Source organism: Chiloscyllium plagiosum, chromosome 14, assembly GCF_004010195.1.
Source record: "Chiloscyllium plagiosum isolate BGI_BamShark_2017 chromosome 14, ASM401019v2, whole genome shotgun sequence".
Lineage (NCBI taxonomy): Eukaryota > Metazoa > Chordata > Chondrichthyes > Orectolobiformes > Hemiscylliidae > Chiloscyllium > Chiloscyllium plagiosum.
In genome coordinates, this window is record NC_057723.1 from 72,280,603 (window position 1) to 72,304,553 (window position 23,951).

General features: G+C 42.9%; 1 protein-coding gene across 1 annotated transcript in view; it reads left to right on the plus strand.

Moving 5' to 3' along the window:
• Nucleotides 1-23,951, plus strand: part of LOC122556798 (dedicator of cytokinesis protein 2-like) — a 727,415-nt gene that overhangs the window by 612,108 nt on the left and 91,356 nt on the right. The window contains exons 37-40 of the mRNA XM_043703987.1: nt 1,999-2,089; nt 3,312-3,431; nt 7,211-7,300; nt 9,196-9,300. Coding sequence (XP_043559922.1) covers nt 1,999-2,089; nt 3,312-3,431; nt 7,211-7,300; nt 9,196-9,300 — 406 coding nt within the window. The remainder of the gene's footprint in view (nt 1-1,998; nt 2,090-3,311; nt 3,432-7,210; nt 7,301-9,195; nt 9,301-23,951) is intronic.

The following is a 23,951-nucleotide window of genomic DNA, read 5'->3' on the forward strand; positions in this document are numbered from 1 at the left end:
ACACAACACACACACTGCACACAACACACACACTGCACACAACGCACACACACTGCACATAGGGAGAGGATTCATTTCATTCACACAACACACACACTGAACACAGGAGAGGGTTCATTTAGAGACACCACAACATTTAAACTGACACTAGGCAACAGATATAAGTTAGCAATGAATCCCTTTTCAAACAAATAACTGACACATGCCTACACACAAAAAAGCCTGCACCACAAACCTGCTTCCTGTGGACTGGTGAGATCACATCTAAATAGTTACATGTTTGACTTGAACATAGTCACCACACTTCATGTGATCCACTGTATGTGAGATGTGGTCACACACAAATGTAATTTTTTATGGACAACCACCTGATGAAGAAGCAGCACTTAAAAAGCTAGTGCTTCAAAATAAATCTGTTGGACTATTACCTGGTGTTGTGTGAGTTTTAACTTTGTCCACCCCAGTCCAACACCGGCTCCTCCAAATCGCAAATTTTTATGAAATCAAACTGTTCACTATTAAGTCATCCTTTACTGCAATGGTATTACAGTACACTATTCCTTTGTTGAAAGTTCAAAATGGCTGCTTTCCCTTTGTCATTCTTCTTCTTCCTTTGAGGTCCCTGTTCCCACTTTGCAACTCCTTTCTCCTATCTGCAGACTCACTTCACCTCCAGCTCCCTCCCAGACCTGACAGCATTGTCCCTGCCCTCCTTAGAGTCATAGAGTCATAGAGATGTACAGCATGGAAGCAGACCCTTCGGTCCATGCCAACCAGATATTCCAATCCAATCTAGTCCCACCTGCCAGCACCCGGCCCATATCCCTCCAAACCCTTCCTATTCATATACCCATCCTGATGCCTTTTAAATATTGCAATTGTACCAGCTCTGGCAGCTCATTCCATAAACATATCACCCTTTGTGTGAAAAAGTTGCCCCTTAAGTCTCTTTTATATCTTTCCCCTCTCACCCTAAACCTATGCCCTCTAGTTCAGGACTCCCCAATCCCAGGGAAAAGACTTTGTCTCTTTATCCTATCCATGCCCCTCATAATTTTGTAAACCTCTATAAGGTCACCCCTCAGCCTCAGCTCCAGAGAAAACAGCCCTAGCCTGTACAGCCTCTCCCTATAGCTTAAATCCTCCAACCCTGGCAACGTCCTTATAAATCTTTTCTGAACCCTTTCAAATTTCACAACATCTTTCCGATAGGAAGGAGACCAGAATTGCATGCAATATTCCAACAATAGCCTAACAAATGTCCTGTACAGCTGCAACATGACCTCCCAACTCCTGTACTCAATACTCTGACCAATAAAGGAAGGTGTACCAAACACCTTCTTCACTTCTGAAACCTCATCTCCAGCCTTGCAAGTCCAGAAGGAAGTTGAGAAATGATGGTGCTGAGTAAGGGAGAGGGAGAAATGTAAAGGAATTGGGCTGAGCTAGGCAGGGGTATTAATTAGAGGAGACACAGAAAGAAGGCAACAAGATGGCATGCCAGGAGTGTGGATAGGTGAAAGGAACTGGCTGCAGAAATGTGAGCCTTATGTGAGCTCAGTGCACACTGGAGTGCCAGAATAAACAAATACATTTACAGCAAATGACACAGTGATGTTATCTGCAAAACACTGAGTGCATTCAGATTAAACCCCTCCCTCTACCATTGTAATGGAGGCAATAAGCCATTTAAAATAAATGGAAAGAATGGGGGCCTTGATGTGAGCATATAATGCTTTCACACAATAGCATCGCTGACGGTAATTTCCAGTTTTTAGTGGATTGCTCTACAAAGCCTTGTTACCAAACATTATCCTCATATTGCATCCCTTGGGAACAATTATGTACACTAACAAATGTTATTTTGACAATACCTATCACTGCAACTATCTAAAATCATGTAATTTAATTTTTTTCCCTGGAGTTAATTACAGCTCAGTAATTACAGGACAACAGCAGTAATCTTCAGTGTTTCTCACTTCTGTTTGTGCTCTGCAGATATCTGTATAAGCTTCGGGATCTGCACCTGGACTGTGAAAACTACACTGAGGCTGCCTACACACTCCTCCTGCATGCTAAGCTGCTGAAGGTTAGGAACTTTTAACGTAAAGAAAAACGCACAGTGCTGAGTGCAGGGGTGGGAAAGGAGCCAATGGTTTAACTATTTACGTCCGAAAGCTCCCATCTGATGAACCATTGTGGAGAGACCGTGGCAGCTGAGTTTGATGTGTTGGAATAGATGTGAGGTCATCCACTCTGGATTTAAGGGAGCGCAGAACATTTCCAAAATGTTCTGGAGCTGGGATTTACAAATGGGCAGAGAGAATGAGGTGATCCAAGCAAAGACTTCTCTAAAAGTTAGTGGAGCAGTCGGAAAACTGGAGACAAAAGGCTAATGGCATTCAGCTGTAATGCCAAGGTTGATGAAGAAAATGGGGTGGCAGTTCTGTTGTAGTTCTGCTGTAGCTGGTTAAACTGCACCTGGAGAAACTGTGTTCGACTCTGTCCACTGCACCTCAAGAAGAATGCAATGCCTTTTGGAATGGGTACAGTGAAGGGTCAGCAGAATGAAGCTAGGACCAAAAAGGGTTAATCAGGGCATAAACTAAGGTCTGTACGCTCAGAAATAAAGACAAGCAAAAAGTGATCTAATTTAGTTATTTATCATAGTGACAGCAGAGGACAAGATAGGTAAAGAGGTGCTTGTCTTTCTTGTGGTAGGGATGACCTGAACCAAAGAGGCACATCCATAAAAGTTGAATTGGGTCGCACTAACTCATGCAATGGGAAGCGGAAATCTGGCACTGTTTCCCTGAAGAAGGTGTTAAGGCTGGGGGATTTTGTAATAATGTATACTTGCCATTCCACCAGCTATGAGAGCTACCATAACCAATTGCTTACTATTCATTCACCAATGTGTCGGGCGTGGGGAGGTGTACTATAGAATTATGCAAAGAAAGGAGAGGGAGAATGTTAAATAGGTAGGGTATTCTTGAGTGTCTCTTTGTTCTGCTGTGGGAAATCCAAGAATATCGAAGAAAAGCAGCGAAGAAATGGGAATGTCACTTTCCTTTCAAGACCTGGCTTCATTCTGATTAACATTTACTGTAGGACTCCCAAAGGAGCAGCATCCTTCCTGAAGTGCAGTGAACTAAACTGAACACAGCTTTTCCAGGCAGCGTCAAATTGAGCGCAGCAAAGTGATAACCTTAGAACGTTGACATAATAGCTAACATTCCATTAGCCTCTTCCAGGGAGTGTAACCCCATTATACATCCATGGACTGACCCAGTTTTCATTTTCTACTTCAGTGGTCTGATGAACAATGCACCTCGCACGTTATGCCAAGAGACTTTCACGATTCCCAAACACAGCGGCAGCTGAAAGAAAACCTGTACAAAACCATTATTGATTACTTTGACAAGGGGAAGGTAAGTGCCAAATGAATGAGATTCAACCTGGACCCAACATGTGCCAACCAGCTTGGGTGAATCTAATTTGTCCTCTCAATAGATAGTTCTTGTCGTGCTAAGTGCAGAGAATGCTGTCCCTGCTGAGCCTGACCATGTGTGTAAAGCGCATGATACCACAAACATGATCCAGCGAGCAATGATCCCTTGCTTGTGGTGATAAGCTCACTGAAATAAAGCGGGAAATGCCTTGCACTGTACTGGATAGACAAATACCATTAATAGGCCAAATATTACGTGCTATAAATCAGATTTTATTCGAGGTAATAAAGAAAGAGAGGACTTGTATTTGCATAGCACCTTTCACATTCTCACAACAACCCAATAAATCTTACAGAGAGTGGAGTATTTTTGAAGCTTAATCACTGTTAGAATGTAGGCAATGCATCAATCAGCTTCCACAAAGCGCGATCGCACCATAAAAAAGATGATGAGCCGATTTGTATTTTTGTGTAATTGGTTGCGTGAGAGATGTTATCCAGGGAACAGGGAAGAACTCCCTCAATCTACTTTGAGTAATGTCATGGAAGTTTTTTTACATCCACTGAGGGCATCTGTTTAATGTCTTATCTGTAAGATGGTACCTCAATCACACAGTGCGACACTTTCTTATCACCACACTAAAGTTTCAGCCTGGATTGTGTGCTGACAGTTTAGAGATTGGTGAGGGATTTCAAGACTAAGGAACATGTTTTGAAGGTGAGGGGTCAAGCGCGGGCAATTGGGACGACAGTCTGTTGCGACAGTTCTGTCCCCGTGCGTTCCCAGGTCATAAGAAAATCGTTTAACAGTAGCGCTGTTTAAGCCAATGGAGCTGGAATCACATTATAGCCAACACAGGTAAGGAAAGTTCACGTTCTACAAATAACGGTCTAAATTCTTCAATCATCTTATAGACAATTTGCGTCAAAGAAACACGTATTATAGCAGAACCGATTGTAATTTAGTTTGGGATTATGGACAGCATGAACTGGTTGGACCGAACAGTCTGTTTCAGTGCTGAATGACTCAATGAGTTTGGGGCAGTGGGTTGGAAGAGTGGGGAACCCCAAGAGATTGGAGCCAATGGTTTCTTCCTAAGACCTGGGAGAAACCCGTTCCCTCCTAAAACTCTCCCCTGCTCTCCCTAAAAATATCCTGAACACTCAGCATTGCCTAGCTCTCTACCTGATTGCAGCTGCTATCTCTTCAACATCACACTATCCCAAACTATCTGTCCCAAGCACGACCCAGAGCCACAAGCCCCCACTGTTGCCAGCACACTGTTCCTGGCAGAATAGCATGGCACAACCTTCTTAGAGTGAAAATGTGAATGAAACATGTCCAATGTGTTGTGAGGTTCACAGTAAAAATGCTGCTCTTCATAATCATTCCAAATTAGATGGTCAAGGAAGGCTTTCTCTGAATTGGATATCATAGAGCATAGAACATCGTGCATTACAGCACAGCACAGGCCCTTCAGCCGTTGACGTTGTGCCAACCTGTGAAACCAATCTGAAGCCCATCTAACCTCCATTATGATCCACATGTTTATCCAATGACCATTCAAATACCCTTAGTGTGAGCGAGTTCATTACTGTTGTAGGCAGGGCATTCTACACTCTTACTACTCTCTGAGTAAAGAACATACCTTTGACATCTGTTCTATCACCCCTCAAATTAAAGCTATGACCCCCCCCCATGCTCGCCTTCGCCATCTGAGGAAAAAGGCTCTCACTGTCCACCTATCTCATCCTGCGATCATCTTGTATGTCTCTATTAAGTCACTTCTCAACCTTTTCTTTAACGAAAACAGCCTCAAGTCCCTTAGCCTTTCCTCATAAGACCCTCCCTCCTTACCAGGCAACATCCTAGTAAATCTCCTCCGAACCCTTTCCAATGCTTCCACATCCATCCTATAATGCGGTGACCAAAACTGTATGCAATACTCCTAGTGTGGCTGCACTAGAATTTTGTACACCTGCAACATGACCTCATGGCTCCAAAACTCAATCTCTCTACCAATAAAAGCTTATGCCTTCTTAACAACCTTATCAACCGTATGCCTTCTTAACAACCTTATCAACCTGGGTGGCAACTTTCAGGGATCTATGCACATGGACACTGAGATCTCTCTGTTCATCCACACTACCACTTAGCAAGAATCTTACCATTAGTCCAGTACTCTGTATTCCTGTTACTCCTTCCAAAGCGAATCACCTCACACTTTTCTGTGTTTAACTCCTTTTGCTACCTCTCAAACCAGCTCTGCAGCTAATCTATGTCGCTCTGTAACCTGCAACATTCTTCCGCATTATCCATAAATTTACTAACCCATCCTTCTATGTCCTCTTCCTAGTCATTTATAAAAGGGACTAAAAGCAGTGACCCCAAAACAGATCCTTGCGGTACATCACTCAAAACTGAACTCCAGGATGAACATTTTCCATCAACCACCACCCTGACAGCTAGCCAGTTCCTGATCCAGCTGCTAAGTCACCCTCAATCCCATGCCTCTGTATTTTCTGCAATAGCCTATCATAGGGAATCTTATCAAATGCATCACTGAAATCCATATACACCACATCAACTGCTTTACCAACGTCCACCTGTTTGGTGACCTTCGCAAAGAACTCAATAAGGTTTGTGTGACAAGATCTACCCTTCACAAAACTGTGTTGACTATCCCTAATCAACTTTCTAGATGATTATAAATCTTATCTCTTGTAATTCTTTCCAACACTTTACCCATAACTGAAATAAGGCTCACTGGTCTATAATTACCAGGATTGTCTCTACTCCCCTTCTTGAATAAGGGAACAACATCCTTCCGACACTATTCCTGTGGACAATGATGACATAATGATCAAAGCTAAAGGCTCTGTAATCTCCTCCTTAGCTTCCCAGAGAATCCTAGGATAAATTCTATCCGGCCCAGGGGACTTATCTATTTTCATACTTTCCAGAATTGCTAACACCTCCTCCTTATGAACCTCAATCCTGTCTAGTCTAAAAGCTATTCTCCCCAATAACATTGCCTTTTTCCCATGTGAATACTGATGAAAAATATTCATTTAGCCCCTCTCCTATCTCTTTAGACTCCACGCACAACTTCCCACTACTGTCCTAGACTGGCTCTAATCTTACTTTAGTTATTTTTTTATTCCTGACATACCCATAGAAAGCTTTAGGGTTTTCCTTGATCCTATCTGCCAATGACTTCTCATGTCCCCTCCTGGCTCTTCTTAGTTCTTTCTTTTGGTCCTCCTGGCTAACTTGTATCTCTCAAGTGCCCTAACTGAGCCTTCATGCCTCATCTTTACATTAGCCTCCTTCTTCCTCTTGACAAGAGCTTCAACTTCTTTAGTAAACCACAGTTACCTTGCTTAACCAACTCCTCCCTGTCTGACAGGTACATACTTATCCAGGGCATGCAGTAGTTGTTCCTTGAACAGGCTCCACACTTCAGTTGTGCCCATTCCCTGCAGTTTACTTCCCCATTCTATGCATCCTAAGTCTTGCCTGATCGTCTCATAATTGCCTTTCCTGGGCCAAAATATCGGAAGGGAAGGGATACAGTACAGAGAGAGAGAGAGACAGAGCATGAAAAGAGTAATTGCTTCTTGCACTCACCACCAGCAACTCACCCCCTGTAAAAATCATATTTCCAACTGGCGCAATGACTCGATGGGCCGAATGACCTCTGTCTGCAGTGTAGGGATGCTCTGGTTCTACACTGATGGATGGTGCCTCTCTTTCAGATGTGGGAGGAAGCCCTGAATCTCTGCAAGGAACTGGCTGATCAATTTGAGAAGGAAATCTTTGACTATGAACTTCTGAGCCAAAACCTGGTAAGTACCCACGTGCAGCCTGCCCTGATGGAGAGCTCTGAAAGGCCAGTGGTCAATTAGCCCATTCCACGGAACAGCTTGAAAAGATTCAAGACTCGGTGTTTCACAATTGGACCCCTGAGAGAGACGGAGACTGTTCCTAGCCTGACCTGGGATCGGGGAGTGGGATTGTTAATAAAATTCAGAACATGGGCTGTCCTCTCCTCAAACCTGGCTTGCAGAGACCCCAAGGACTGCCACCCGATATGTTTTCTCACCTCGTCTTCTAACTCACATTGTATTTTTAAATGTTGCCAGATGGTTTGGTTTTTGATCATTTCTCAATGGATTTGCAAAGGACGCAGTACTGCAACTTTCCATTGGCTCCATCCCATTCTCGAGAACTCCACTGTCAAGGTAGACTAAGGCAGCAGGCAGATGCGAGCACCCTTAGCTCAGAGTTCCAATCCAAGTTGCACACTCCATTCTGCCTTGGACTATTACTTCATTGCCCCGGGTGAAAAATCCCAGAAATCACTGTCAAACAGGATTGTGGAAGTTATTAATAGGCTCAGGGTTGACAGTGGTTTCGGACAAAAGTGGCTCAGGATCTTCTGAAGTACAGTTAACATGAACCAGTCAGTGATGCCCATATCCAGAGAATAAATTAACACGAAATAGAAGCTACTGCTCGATGCTCATTCAAGCTCACTCTGAATTTGTCCTTGTTAAATTGGGATGATCTTTGGGTGTGTATTGCCTTTGGGTGGCATGGTGGCTCAGTGGCTAGCACTGCCGCCTCTCAGTGCCAGGGACCTGGGTTCGATTCCAGTCTGTGTGGAGTTTGCACATTTGTCCTGTGTCTATGGGTTTCCTCCAGGTGCTCCAGTTTCCTCCCACAATCCAAAGATGTGCAGGTTAGGTGGATTGGCCATGCTAAATTGCCCCACACTGTCTAGGGATAAGCAGATTAGGTGGGTTAACCGTGGTAAATACCAGAGTTACAAGGATAAGGTGTGGGGCTGGTTCTGGTTGGGATGCATTTTGAGGTTCAGTGCAGACTCGATGGACTGAATGGCCTCATTCCACACTGTAGGGATTCCATAATTTGGTAAAATGATTACTTCAGGTGCATGGGCCCAAAGGGGATCCTCCCAGATTGTAGGTTTTTTCCTGTCAAATGGTATCAATTTAACAGATGTTTGATGATTACCTTTGCAGCAAAGGTTTGGGAGTTCGGAGGCAATGATTCCGTTTATGATTCTACACGAGTGGTTTCTCTAATGACATGGTTTATTACATTGATTAATAGCAGTATTAAACTTTATATAACTGTTCTACAGCGTTATATTAAATCACAAGATGACATGCAAATAATATAACCTTGTTTTGTTGACCTGAGGTACTCATCCTCCTGGCTGTCAGTGTGACTGTGGGTGTCTGCAAGCCCATGAGATATTAATCTGACTAATAGAAAGAATAGGTTCCTTCCTTGTACTGCTATGCTACCCTAAGCTACATTTGCCTCAGACTTTGAAAAGCATTTATCCTGCATTGTTAGGTGTTCACCCACCTTGTAATCTATTCAACTTTTGTCTCTCTGAGACAAGCTTTGTTTAATATAATGCAGTATACAGCTTGCCTCTTAAGCTGTGGTATGCGCTGACTTGGATTAGAGACAAGACTCTGGAGGCTCTTGCTCTCGTTAATATACAATAATGCAAACCTAAGCGAAAGGATGTTGGAATGGTGTGAGCAGTGAATCATCTTAAAGCACTCCAACATTAAATCATCTTGGAGTATTTGCATAATGTTCACCAAAGTTGATTGCTAGTTTTGTAGCATGATCTTTATAGCCTTCTACTTATGGTGTGATGGTTCTGGAGATAACACTGCACTTCTTTGTCTCCTTGCAGAAACAGCAAGCCACTTTCTATGAAAACATCATGAAAATCCTACGGCCGACCCCGGATTACTTTGCTGTCGGGTACTATGGTCGTGGCTTTCCCCTGTTTCTCCGAGTGAGTCATTTCCATTTGAATCTTTAACCTCAGAGGGAGTGCAGTACAGATGGACCAGAGTGGGACCAGGGTTTAGGCTATTAAATTATGACAGAAGGTTGCATAAAGCTGATATGTAATTTTCTGGTGGTTAACAGATTATAGGGGTGATCTGATCCAGCTGTTTAAAATGATGAAGGAATTTGACAGGATACTGCAACAATATTTTTTACTTAAAGGACACCTTTGACATCCCATAGGAATTGTGACAAAAAATATGAATAAGGACCAAGAGTAAGCCACTCAGTCCTGCACTGCCATTTGATCAGATTGTGGCTGACCTGATTTTAACCTTAACTCTGCATTCCTGCATATCGCCGGAAATATTTCATCCAGTGCGGAAAATGCAATCCGCCGACCCAGATAAGGAGATGTGGAGGAGCAAAAGCTCAGCCCAAAAGATAGGATTTAAGGATGTCTCAGCAGAGGAGATCAGCGAGAGTTCCGGAGCTGAGAGTCAAAGCAGCTAAAGGCATGGGCTCCCATGGCGCAGCAAATAAAACTGGGAATGTGCAAGAGGTCAGGTTAGAAATGTTGGACGATTAGAAGGAAAAGCTGAAGGCATAGGCAAACTTGGAATGAAGAATAATAATTTTGAGTTTGTGTTATCATTCACCTTGGAGCCAATCTTATTCAACAAATACAGAGTGATGGTGAAGACAGTGGGACATGGGAAAGGCAGTGTTTTTGTAGATTACTTACAGTGTGGAAACAGGCCTTTCAGCCTAACAAGTCCACACCGACCCTCCGAAGAGCAGCCCACATAGACCCATTCCCCTACATTTACCCCTTCACCTAACACTATGGGCAATTTAGCATGGCCAATTCACCTGACCTGCACATTTTTGGACTGTGGGAGGAAACCGGAGCACCTGGAGGAAACCTGTGCAGACACAGGGAGAATGTGCAAACTCCACACAGTCAGTCGCCTGAGCAGGAATTGAACCCGGGTTTCTGGCCCTGTGAGGCAGCAGTGCTAGCCACTGTGCCGCTCATTTTGGCAAGCTCACGTTTACAGAGAGGAGAATGTGGGAGGTGATTCCTGAAGAAGGGCTTATGCCCGAAACGTCGATTCTCCTGCTCCTTTGATGCTGCCTGACCAGCTGCGCTTTTCCAGCAACACATTTTTAAGCTAAGAGAATGTGGGAGGTGGCCAGGACTTGGATGGGTATATGAATAGGAAAGGTTTGGAGGAATATGGGCTGGGTGCTGGCAGGTGGGACTTGATTGGGTTGGGATATCTGGTCGGCATGGACGAGTTGGACCGAAGGGTCTGTTTCCGTGCTGTACATCTCTATGACTGAGTTGGATTAATCAAATTTCAAGAAAAGGATGACAGCGATGAGAGTTTCAGCCTCAGATATCCAAAGTGGGAGAGGAGTTGGTCAATTTTCCAGAGGTGGAAGTAGGTGATCGTGACAGTCATGCTAATGATGTGGTCTGAATTGTGTCCTGGTGTTCAAGTGATAGGTTTGCTCATGGTCTCATTAACTGGGGCATAGAATCCAGGAGCAAGGAAGTCTTGTTGCAACTTTATAAAATACCGATTAGACCACAGATGGAGTATTGCGTACATTTCTGGTCACCACACTATAGGAAGGACATGGTTGCACTGGAGAGGATTCAGAGGGGATACATCAAGATGTTGCCTAGTATGGAAAACTTCAGTTATGGGGTTAGACCAGCTTGGCTGGGTTTGTTTTCTCTGGAGGAGAGGAGGCTGAAGGGGGATTTTGATTGAGATGTGAAAAATTATGAGAGGAATAGACAGGGTAGATTGTGAGAATCTTTGCTCCACGGCAGACATGTCTAAGACCAGAGGGCATACATTTAAGGTGAGGTGTGAGTGGTTTATTGGGATCTGAGGAAACCTTTTTTCATTGACAGAGTAGAGGAGATGTGGAACTCAATATTGGAGAGGATGGTGGAGGGAGATGCTCTTGCAAAATTTAACAAGATTCTGGACAAGACTTAAAATGCCAGGGCATAGTAGGCTATGGACCAAGTGCAGGTAAATGGTATTAGTGTAGTTTGGTATTTGTTGGTCAGCATAGATCTGGCAGGCGGAAGGGCCTGTTTCTATGCTGTATGGCTCAAACACCTGGACCTTGGAATTCTGGTTTTGGATAATATTGCTGCATATAGCTGAGAAATAGGAGAGGCCCAAGGATTAATCCTGGGGATTTCCCACCCTATTTGTACAGGAATAGGGAGATAAACTATTACCTAGGCGAAAGTGAGGACCGCAGATGCTGGAGATGAAAGTTTAGATTAAAGTGGTGCTGGAAAAGCACAGCAGGTCAGGCAGCATCCGAGGAGCACGAAAAATGATGTTTCGGGCAAAAGCCCTTCTTGATGGGCTACAATTTAATTAGTAAAATTAGAATCAGGGAAGTACAAGCTCAAACAACTAGATGCTTGTCTGAAAAGCTACAGAAAAATTGGTGAGGATTTTTTTACAGTATTCCCACTCACTTGTGTTTTCAGTAACAGCTACATTGTTAATGTACTGGGAGTGGGATGTTTAATTGGAGGCATTCAACATGAAGTTCTGAGAAAAATGGGCATGGATTTGGGAAGTTATGACCCATTCAAGGATTAGGAGAGGAAAGGAAGGTTAAAGATGGAGCAATATTTTGCAAAGTCAGGAATCAAGTTTATTTTTGAGGACAGGAGTAGTCACAGATTCAGTACAGGAAGAGAAGACTGTCAATGATGTTAACTGACACTGGGACAAGGAATGGAATTTGAAGTGTCAGCAGATTGGTGGGGATATGGTCATATGTTCGGAGACAGGAGTTGGCTCTCGTCAGTGAGGAGTGCTGAAAAAGATCTGCAGGGAGATAGGAAGAAACTAGACAAAAATGGAGCTTTCATGAACCTTATGTGAATTATTACAGTGTGAAAACGGTCCATTCATCCCTCCAAAGAGCATCCCACCCAGGTGCACCCCTCCCCACCCACTCTATCACCCTGCATTTCACATGACTGATCCACATAAACTACACATCTCTTGACATTATGGGTAACTTAACTCAGTCAATTCACCCAGCCAAAGTAGACCGGCAGGAGGCTAGAAGAACACAGCAAGCCAGGCAGCATCAGGAGATGGAGAAGTCAACGTTTTGGGTATAACCCTTCTTCAGGACTTTGCACATCTTTGGACTTTGGGAGGAAGTCAGACCACCAGGAGGAAACCCACACAGACATGGGGAGAACATCCAAACTCCACACAACCTGGGGGTGGAATTGAACCTGGGTTCCTGATGCTGTGAGGCAGCAGTGCCAACCACTGAGCCAGTGTGCCAACTTTGAAGTCTAACCCATTGGGACAGAAAGCAAGAGAAATTACTAAAAACAATTCAGATCTCATAGCAACGAAGACATCCAAGAGTTTCTTAGAGAACAATATTCATTGAGACAGTCACTGTGCTGCCCTGCATTTTCACATGGCACAAGAGTTTAAAAAACTGGTGGACCTGGTTATTAATTAAGGGAGAGGGTGAAATTTCATCTGAAGGCATACTGGAAAGTTGTAATCCATATTGTGCCCACTTCACCAATGTCAATTTGGGGTGCAAACCTCACTCCTCATTCACTGAAAAATACACTTTGGTGTAAACATTCAGGATCTGAGGAAAGCAGCTAAATCAGACCATAACTTTCTTGTTTAAGTGTGAAAATTAAAGCTACAGACTGTCATGCCATCATTCGTAAACATTAGACATTTCACGCTTAAGATATCTGAGAAGGTTTGCAATGTTTAATGAGTCATTCTAGTGTCATAAAAACGCAGTAAGAGGCAGAAAATGCAAACCAGGTCATAGTGAAAATGCTTTTTTAAACCACGTAAAGTATTGAAATAGAATTCCATTAAAAAATCTTTTGATTTCTGAAAGGAAATTAAATAGTCAGGGTTTTAAGGTATTCAGAGTGAATGGAGACGGAGTATGTTCAGTGATTAAAAGCACTGTTACGATATTAGTAAGAGAGGATATAGGTAAGGGAACCAGTCAACAAAGTCTTTATGTTTAGAATTAAGCAATAAGAAAGAAGTTAACACTGAGGTGGGAGTTTTCTACAGGCCTCTTGATAGCTACAATGTAATGGCAAACTACATTAATTCAGAGATTAGAGTGCTATCTAGCAAAAACAGCGCTGCTACAAAAGGAGTTTTTATTTTTCATATAAATTTGAAAGTGCAAAGGCAGCTCAAGTTGCATCTGTTCAGTAATGAATTTCTCAAATCCATCAACATGGTTTCTGGAGCAATACATTCTGGAGCCAATAAGCGGACTAAACCTAACTTAATAATTTAACAGCAGGAAAATGTTTAAGCAAAACAAGTGATGCTACTATAGTCAAATTCAACCTCAGTTTGCAAAGGTGAAGCAGTTGTTATAATTGAACCAAAGCAAATTTTAGAACAGGTAATTTTAAAGGGATCAGACAGAAATTAAAAACTAATTAAAACTGTTATTGAATAAAACCATTGAACAACTGTGGGAGCTTTAAAATCTTATCACAAGACCATTATATACCTCCTTGGGGCAAGAGTTCTATCCAACCTACAAAACAGCTGTCATTCACAAGAGAGGTGTGAAAGTAAAGAGTGCAGAAATGCAGAGAATAGGGTAGATCCTGAGAACATGGCTGCATATCAAGAATAGCATAGGAAGATGAGATGCCTGAAAGGAATATCATGATTAACACAAATAATATGTGGAATCTTGATGAAGGGCTTTTGCCTGAAACGTCAACTCTCCTGCTCCTCGAATGCTGCCTGATCTGCTATGCTTTCCCAGTACCACACTTGCAAAACAAATAGCATGTATAATTATATCAGAAGAACATGTTTAGGGGAATGACTTTTAAAACGACACACTGGTAATCTTAAAATGAAATTTAGAGAGAGGCTTGTTGAATAGTTATTTTGTGTCAGTCATCATGGATAAGGAGAAAAATAATACACCCACTACTTCAAGAAAACCAAAAATTAATCAAGGTTTTGAATTCTCTAAAGCTAACATAAGGAAGAAAATAACATTGGAAAAAAAAAGGCACTCAGGACTAACAAATTTTGAGAATGATAGTTTCCACCCCAGGATAGTTTAGGAAACAGATGAGACTATAATCTTCCAAAATTTGGTCGATTTGTAAAATAACAATTTAGGTTGGAAAATTCCAAACGTAACTCCACCATTTTAAAATTATGTAGAGGTTCCAATGTCAGTCAGGGGTGGACAAAGTCAGAAATCACACGACACCAGGTTATACTTTATTTGAAATCACAAGCTTTTAGAGCAATGCTCCTTCATCAAGTGGACTTCACCTGATGGGGTGGTGAACTTACCAATATTTGGCCCATATCTCTCTAAGCCCTTCTTCTTAGTTGATTAGAGAAAGTCAATGAGGATTTATAGAGGGTAACCCGTATCTCACAAAGCCAATTGAAATTTTTGATTAACGTAGTAGACAGAGGAATGTTGAAGGCCATAATTTATACAGACTTCGTTTTGTGGTGCTGAGTTCAATTCTAGCCTTGGGTAATCGTTTGTATGAAGTTTGAACATCTTCCCCATGTCTGTGTGGGTTTCCTTTGTGTGCTCCGGTTTCCTGCCACTGTCCAAAGAACTGCAGGTTAGGTGGATTGGTTATGCTAAATATAGCACCAGGGGTGTGCAAGTTAGATGGGTTAGCCATGGTAAATGCTGGGTTTTGGGGTCTGGGTGAGATGCTCTTCAGACTTGATGGGCCGAATGGCCTCTTTCCAGCCTGTAAGGATTCTATGAAAGGCATTTGTGTAAAACCATGACAGCTGCCTACTGTGGCTTTGAGGCTGCTGTGTCATATCGTTGCCAGTGAGGGGCAGCACCGGGTTGCTAATGTTTGTCCAGGTGCACAGTGACCTTTCAAAGATGGCGCAGGCATAAGGAATGCTGAGTCTTTTGGCTGGGCAACAACTTGTTATGGAAACAGTGTGTGGTAAAGTGGGGCAGATAAAGGACAAAACAAAAATGCCACGGGGCAAGACAGGTAATTAATGAGGTAAATTTGGTGGTATATGGCGCAACAACATGCTAGGCCTCACTGTGAGTGACCATCCAAAAACTGTAATGGAACTTGGAATTTGACTTCTCCACCTCCTGATGCTGCCTGGCTTGCTGTGTTCTTCCAGCCTCTTGCTCGTCTACACTGAAAATAGAGCAGGCAAGCAGAGTAAGACCTGTCATATTTATGGTGTTCTCCACAGTTACTTTATCGGCCTACAGAGAATGATGTGGCACATGCTGAAGTATGTTTTGCAGGCAGCATGATTTCTGCACAAAACAGTTGAGCCCAGATATGAGAGTGGCTCCTCATCAGGCCTTCCTCTTGGAATTAAGCATGACTGAGAGAAAACACCCTTACACAACAGTTCCTTTTAGTTCCTCTTTATCGTACTGCTGCCTTGCTGATATGGAGCTGTTCAGATCCCCACAGCCTTTACTGCTAATCCTAGCACAGGGAACTAACAGCGTTAACAATTTCACTGAATGAGACAAAACATACCAAGACCAATCCTATCTTCATCTGGTGTCCAAATACCCATGCTCCAACAAAGGGAAACCCGGAGTTAAGATTTCACTTGTTTCTCCTTTTCCTGGCCCAGGACATCGGAGTTTCCATCAAAACTGCAGACTGAACTGAGGGTTTCCTTTCTCTTGTCCAGTCCAGTGCTACACAAGGCTGTGCCTTTACCCCTTTCTTCCCCGCAGGCCACTTCCTTTTCCTAACAGTTTGCAGTCCGGAGATTTAACAATTTTGTTCCAATGTAAAACCACATTTGTCCCAATAAACTTCCCGCATGATGGATGTTGTCATTAAAACCACCATCTAATGTCCTGTGTCTATCCATCAGGGATTATTTACTGGTGTAATGAACTATGGTCTGCTTTGTCCCTTTATTTTGCTCCATTAGAAAGTACACATTGACAAATGGGGTAAGGAAAAGAACGATTATTAAAAAGTGTGGAACTACACACTCATCAAAGTGCTAACGCATTGCAGAGTCTGCCTGTTTTTAAATTCCTGGAGAAATTATCCCAATGACAATGTTTTGTTGCTGAGAATTTCCAAGTATCCATGTAGGTCCAAATCATTTATTTTTTGCTAGCACATTTTCTTGTAAAAGACAAATATAGCAATAAAAGACATATCATAACTTCAAATTAACAGTTCTAATTAGAACAGAACCGGCAATCTCATTGACTGAGGCTTAGCAGGGGACAGCGGTTTTTGAAGGAGAGAGGAAATAATTGGGAACAACATAAAAGATAAACATCACAGAGTGCCAACGTTGAGATTTAATTGAGGTCATGTATACAGGGAGGTTAAAAAGGCATTTGACATGCTTACCTTCATTGCTCAGTCCTTTGAGTATGGCGGTTGGGACATTATGTTGAGGTTGTACAGAACATTGGTGAGGCCTCTTCTGGAATACTGTGACCAGTTCTAGTCACCCAGTTATAGGAAGGATATTATTAAACTGGAGAAGGTCCAGAAAAGATTTACCAGGATGTTGCAGAGTGTGGAAGATTTGAATTATAGTGAAAGGCTGGCTAGGCTGGGATTTCTTTCACTGGAGTGCAGGAGGTTGAGAGGCGATCTGATAGAAGTTTATAAATAGATAGTTGATGGTAGGTGCCTTTTCCCTGGGATGGGAGATTTCAAGACTGGGGGGGGCACCTTTTTAGGGTGAAAGGACAGAGATTTAATAAAGAAATGGGAGGAAATGTTTTTACACAGAGGGTGGTTCGCATGTGGAATGAACTTCCTGAGCAAGTGGTGGATGCAGGTACAGTTACAACATTTAAAAGACATTTGGATAAGTAAATGAATGGGGAGAGTTTGGAGAGATATGGGCCAGGAGTAGGCAGGTGAGACTAACTTGGTTTGGGATTATGTTCGACATGGACTGGTTGGACCAAAGGGTCTGTTTCCGTGCTGTATAACTCTATGATTGTCATTATGATTAACCCTAATAATGTCTAATATCACCTCCACAGCCAATGAAATTGCTTGTTTTGATGTCTGTTCTTTAACATTGAGAAGATTGTACCTCTGTGGCATTTGCTTCCACAGAAAGTGTGGAGTCTTGATTATTGAATTTATTCAAGGCTGAGTTAGGTAGACTTTTGATACATAATTAAGCCCGGGGTTATGTGGAGCAGACAGGAAAATTTGATTGAGATCACCCTTGATTCCATCTATTGGTGGCACAGACGTGAATTGCCAAACTATGGTTGCCTGAGGAGCTGATGTGCCCCCGAGCTACCCATTCTTTGTGTGTGACCCGGTCTAGCACAAGACAACAGGAGGTATGGACGGTGCCAACACTATCACCCCTGATCCTGTCCCCACTGGATCGCCTTTGACATCATGGAGTAAAAAACTGGGTCAGCATTGAGAACTCTGACTGGTTTTTCCCATCCACACCCACACCCACACCCACGCCCACACCCACACCCACACCCTTTGAAGAAATGCCAGCTGGGGTTCATTGGCAATGCTCTCACACCTGAGTTGAAGGATTGCGGGCTCAAATCCGCTCTCAATGCAGTGCCTCAGGAATGGCCAGAAAATGCCATTTTTCAGGTGAGCCTTTGAACCAAGAGCCTTATCTTTCCTGTCAAGTTGACATAAGAGGTTTCGTTGCACTATTTTAAAGAGGAGCAGGTGCTTCCTCCCCCGTCTCCTCATCCATTATTACCCTTCAATTAACATAATTGAAACCGATTAACCAATCATTCCCTCGTTGTGCTACATGTGAGATCTGACTGTACATAATTGGCTATCACCTTTCCTACATAACAGCATTTATGGGGAGGCAATGGCCTAGAGGGTATTGTCTGGGTTATCTTAATCCAGAGAGCCAGATGACATTCTGGGGGCCCAAGATTGAATCCTGCATGGCAGATGGTTGAATTTGAATTAATTAAGTGTCTGGAATTATGAGCCAATGATGATTAGGAATCCATTGTTGATTGTTGGAAAAACCCATCTGGTTCACTAATGTCCTTTAGAGAAGGAAATTGCTGGTCTGACTAACATGGGACTCTAGACCCACGGCAATGTGATTGACTCTTAATAGCCCCCTGGGCAATTAGGGATGGGCAACATAGCCAGCGACACCATCATCCCATGAATAAAGTTAAAGGAAAAATATTCATTGGCTGCAGTAGAGTACCCCACGATGGGGGAAGTACTGCACAAGTCAATTTTTCCTTCAATAAAGAGTGCTGAGACAAATTGCAACAACAACATCCAGATGAAAACTCAACATGGAGCATGGATTGCACTACGTGTTGTTCTTAATTCACTCGTGGGATGAGGGTGTCGCAGGCTGATTGCCTGTCTCTTGAGAAGCCAATGAAACTTCAGGCTGCATCACCTGGCGTGGAATCTAAGCCTGAATCTTTTGGACTGGAGAGGTTAAAGAGCTAATAGGACCATCGGAAAATTGAGAAGGTCTGCAATTGTCCCAGAAAAACAAAATCGAAATGTTAAGAGAAATTTGTTTTCATGGTTCACACTAATCTACAGACTCACAATTTGGTGAACAGTGAGGGAGTTCTGCAGTTCAGAGACACTGTCTTGTGGGATGAGAGTTTAAGTTATGTCCCTCCAGTGATACTATTAAAAGAAGCATGGGGCAATTCTCCCTCACGTCATTTCAGATATTCAACCAACATCACTGGAGCAGAGTATCAGGTTATTACCACGTTGCTGTTTTGTGGGATCTCCCTATGCACAAATTAGTTTCTTTGTTTCCTATATTACAAGAGTAAGCACACGCGAAAAGTACCTAAAGTGTTGCGCGGTGTCTTTGAAGATGTTTAGTCTGCCCGACTCAAGGAAATAGATGCAGTAGTTAGAAGATTTGTTGAAGTAATTCTTTACTTAAATCATACAGGCTGTGTCCATTCTAATGACAGACAAGTTCAAAGTAGTTGCTGCTGTCTTCAAAGTTTCTCCACCACATGATCATGATATCATTGAAATTACTTCCTATGTATATAGACATGAGTTAAACCTTGACTCTGCAGGTGAAAAGGCACTTTGGCAAGCCCATGATTTTAAAACAAACGCAACGTAAATGTATTTATTTTTATCTCCTGCATGGACTGGGATACCATGAGATGTGCGAAATGAGTGGAAATCCAGTGATCTGGACTCCAATCAGTCTTGGCCTGTGTTAGCTCCTTTACTGAACAAGATCTAATTGTTAGCATTCATTTTCAAAACATCCGAACAGCCATAGTCACAAAATTGGTCTACTAATCACTGGGAAACCAGACAAGCAACAACCTTGTTGTAGGATGACAGACTTTTTATCTTCCAAGCTAACTGCAAATTTGTTTTGCCTCTGAAGGAGTAGGCTAAAGTGACCTTAATGGATAATATGTCCCTTACAATGCTGGAAACAATAACAGCTTGTTCCAACAAAGGAAGAGCTGTCAACGCATCAACAATCTGACCATATAGAACCCTTAATGCAGCAAAATGTTCCAAGACTTTACATAGAAACATGATCCAATATAGGTTGCCACATAAGGAGATAGAGGAGGCTGAAAGCTTGGTCTAGGACATTTTAATCCGTATCTTATAGGAAAAAAGAGGTTTATGAAGGGAATTCCACAGACCTGCAAAGTTTAGCAGATGAAGTCACCACCGCTATTGGTGGAGTTTAGTGAGGCATCGGAGCCTGGAATTTGAGGAACGCGGTCTTCTCAAAGGGAGAGATGAGGTGGAGAAAACTTGGAGAGAATGATGGGAAGAATTTTAAAGTAGACCCACCGACAAATTGGAGAGAGACAAAGAAAACTGCAGCTGCTGGAATCCAAAGTGGACAGGCAGGAGGCTGGAAGAACACAGCAAGCCAGGCGGCGTCCGGAGGCTGGAGAAGTCACTATTTCAGGTGTAACCCTTCTTCAGGATGGGGGTGGTGTTAGGGGAGCTGCAGATAAAGGGGGAGGGGGGAAAGGTTTTGGGTGGGGAGAGGGGCAGAGTGGTGAAGTGGTGATAGGTGAACTCAGGTAGTGGGTTCACCCTGGCTGGTGAATGGGAGGGATCAATCTGGTTAGTGGCTGGAAAGAAGGGTCGGTCAGAGGAATGGAAGGGAGGGGGAGGGGGTGGAAAGAGAGTCTGGGGATGGGAAGGGAACTTATTTGAAATTGGAGAATTCTCTGTTGAATCCTCCGGGCTGTAGGCTGCCCAGGTGGAAGATGAGGTGTTGTTCCTCCAATTTGCAGTCTGATTCACTGTGGCAATGGAGGAGGCAGAGGATGGTCATGTCAGAAAGAGAGTGGGAGGGGGAATTAAAAGTGAGCAGTGACTGGGAGGTCCGGTCAGCCCCTGCAGGCCTGGCTGAGATGCTCAGCAAGAAGTGCGTTGAGTTAACGTTTGGTCTCCCCAATGTAGAGAAGACCACATTGGGAGCGCCAGGTACAGTAAACTAGGTTGGAGGAGAGGTAGGTGAACTTCTGTCTCACCTGGAAGGAGAGTTTATCGGGCCCTGGATGGAGGTGCAGTTATGGTGGAGCAGTTATGAATTCTGTGAAACCAGGAAGCAAATAGGAGTTAATGCAATACCCTTAGACTCACCCATTTTCTTGGGTTATCTGTTGTATAGTTTAGCAGCAGAAGCAAGCAGTGCAGCAAAATATTCAACAAAGCAGCTGACTGCTAAGGATGTCAATCACCAAACCATGATATTGGGTTAGCTAGCAATTCGTCTTGCAGCTTAAAATGTTCTCCTGTAAATTTGTTGTCGCCTCACCAGAGCTCATGGTTTCCAGTTCATTTTCTGTTGTCTATTTGGCCTCTCAGCCATATGCTGGTAAGCAGCCAATGCTCTCCCTGCAGTCTCTATCCCAGAATAAGCAAGCCAGTCTCCTGGTCCCTTGTCTCAACAGAACCAAAACTGTTCCCACACATCAACAGCATCATAGTATACTTTTTGCTTGGGCAGTCAGGTGCATGAAGGTTTCAAGTATTTACTGTTAACATGGCCTCTTGCCAAAAGGTCAGCACTTTCATATTCTTTGGCGCAACATGATTTAAATTGGCAAATGCAGTGCATCATAATTGATCCTATACTCTCGAGGCCATTCAAAATGCATTTGTTGGCTGTGTGTAAAATTCAGGCTCCAGATCAATGGCTGTCTTTCTTCCTCCAGTTGTATTCTTGTTTCAGTCTCTGTGATGAAGTAAGGCATTTAGAAATACTTTCTTTCAGCAACTGGAAGGTTGCAAACTAGGCATGTCTCTTTTAATGCAGCACATTGAAACCCATGCTTAATTTTTATTGTCTGATTACAAATACAGAGTGTGGATGTTTCCTAGCTGACCTGGGAGAAGGTGCCACAGAAAACTGTGTATTTGTTCGAAGGTTAGGCTGAGGGATTCTGAGGTTTCTGGGAATCATGTCAAACCACCCTGGGAGTAGTGCTATGACTGTCGAGAGTGCAAGTGTGGGTTGGGCAGAACCTCTTTACACTGGCACATCACCTGAGATTGAAAACAAAGTGGGAAACAACCCTCCAGCTCACATCTCTCACACCCCCTCTGTCCCCACCCAGACACTCTCCATGCTCCATTATGCTAATCTATGCCTCCCACCAACCTATGGCCTATCATATACTCTATTCACATTATGCCCTTCCAACTTTCTGCATGGCCCTTTGGACCCCCAAGGCAACTTATTGCCAACTCATGCCAACCTACTCCCTCATCCATCATTCTTTGTCTTCACACCAAACCGTGCCAACTCACCCAGTATCCACTATGTAAAAACAATGACTGCAGACGCTGGAAACCAGAGTCTAGATTAGAGTGGTGCTGGAAAAGCACAGCAGGTCAGGCAGCATCCGAGGAGCAGGAAAATCGACATTTCTGGCAAAAGCCTGCTGTGCTTTTCCAGCACCACTCTAATCCAGTATCCACTATGGGCAGATATCAAGAACAATCTGACAAGAAATAAAATGAAGTTAATTGCAGATTTCCTTTTTCAAACATGACTCATTCATTCAAAACCATTAGTACATGGACTTTTTTTAAGAAAACTTTGTCTGTTCTGAAAACAAATATTTTATTCAAGTGCTTAACGCCCTGCAAAGGAATTCGCAGTACCATTTCAAAGTGCCCATAACCACTTGCAGCCTGTATCTTACTATAACATAGCAGGCATCCTACTGTGATAATGCAAGGTTGTGACATTAATTATGAACCCTGATCCAGTAACAATTAAATTGGTTCATTTGTGAGAAGAGATTATACAAATTAGACTCTTCCCTCTAGTATTTATAAGTTTAGAGGCTGATCTGTTTGACGTTTTCAAGATTTTAACAGGAAAAGATAGGATAGACAAACTATTTTCACTGATTGGGGGTTCTAGAACTAGGGGGCATTGTCTGAAAATTAAGGTCAGACCATTCAAGAGAGATGTTAGGTAGTATTTCTACACACAGAGGTTGGTAGATATTTATAGACTCATAGAGATGTACAGCCCGGATATAGACCCTTCGGTCCAACACATCCATGCTGACCAGATATCTTAACCTAATCTAGTCCCATTTGCCAGCACCTGACCCATATCCCTCCAAACCCTTCCTATTCAGATACCCAGATGCCTTTTAAATGTTGTAATTGTACCACTCTCCACCACTTCCTCTGGCAGCTCATTCCATACACATACCACCCTCTGCATGAAATGGTTGTCCCTTAGGTCTCTTTTATATCTTTCCCCTCTCACCCTAAATCTATGCCCTCTAGATCTGGACTCCCCCATACCAGGGAAAAGCCTTTGTCTATTTACTCTATCCATGTCTTCATGATTTTATAAACTGCTATAAGGACACCCCTCAGCCTCCAACCCTCCAGGGAAAACAGCCCCAGCCTATTCAATCTATCCCTGTAGCTCAGATCCTCCAACCCTGGAAATATCCTTGTAAGTCTTTTCTGAACCTTTTCAAGTTTCGCAACATCCTTGCGATAGGAAGGAGACCTGAATTGCTCTCTTCCACAATGGCAGTGGATGCACAATGGTTATTAATCTTAAATCTGAGGGAGATAATTTTTTGTTAAACAAAGGTTTTAAGGGAATAAACTAAAGCACTGCAGATGCTGGAGATCTGAAACAGAAACAGAAATTGCTGGTAAAACTCAACAGGTCTGGCAACAACAGTAGGAAGAAAGCTGACTTAATGTTTTGAATCTAGTGACTCTTCATCAGATCGTATTAAGAGATATGGACCAAAGGCAGGAGAATGAAGTTAGGCCATAGTGTCACTGAATGTTGCAACAGGCTCAAGCAGCGGAATAGCCTACTCTTGTTCCTGTGATTACCCTCAGGTTTAGGTCAAAAGACAGAGTGGAAAGGAAAACAATTACTTTCATTCACCGTTGCACACAGTTTTCTTCTGGTATTTAAAAGGCAGAAGTTTTAAATGCCTTGAGAGTTTAACTGTTGATTTTGACTATTCCAATTGTTAGTAACCATTGACACTTTTATTCGATTTTTTCACAGCTCGCTTGGTATTTCCAGTGAGTATATGCACATTCATGGTTAA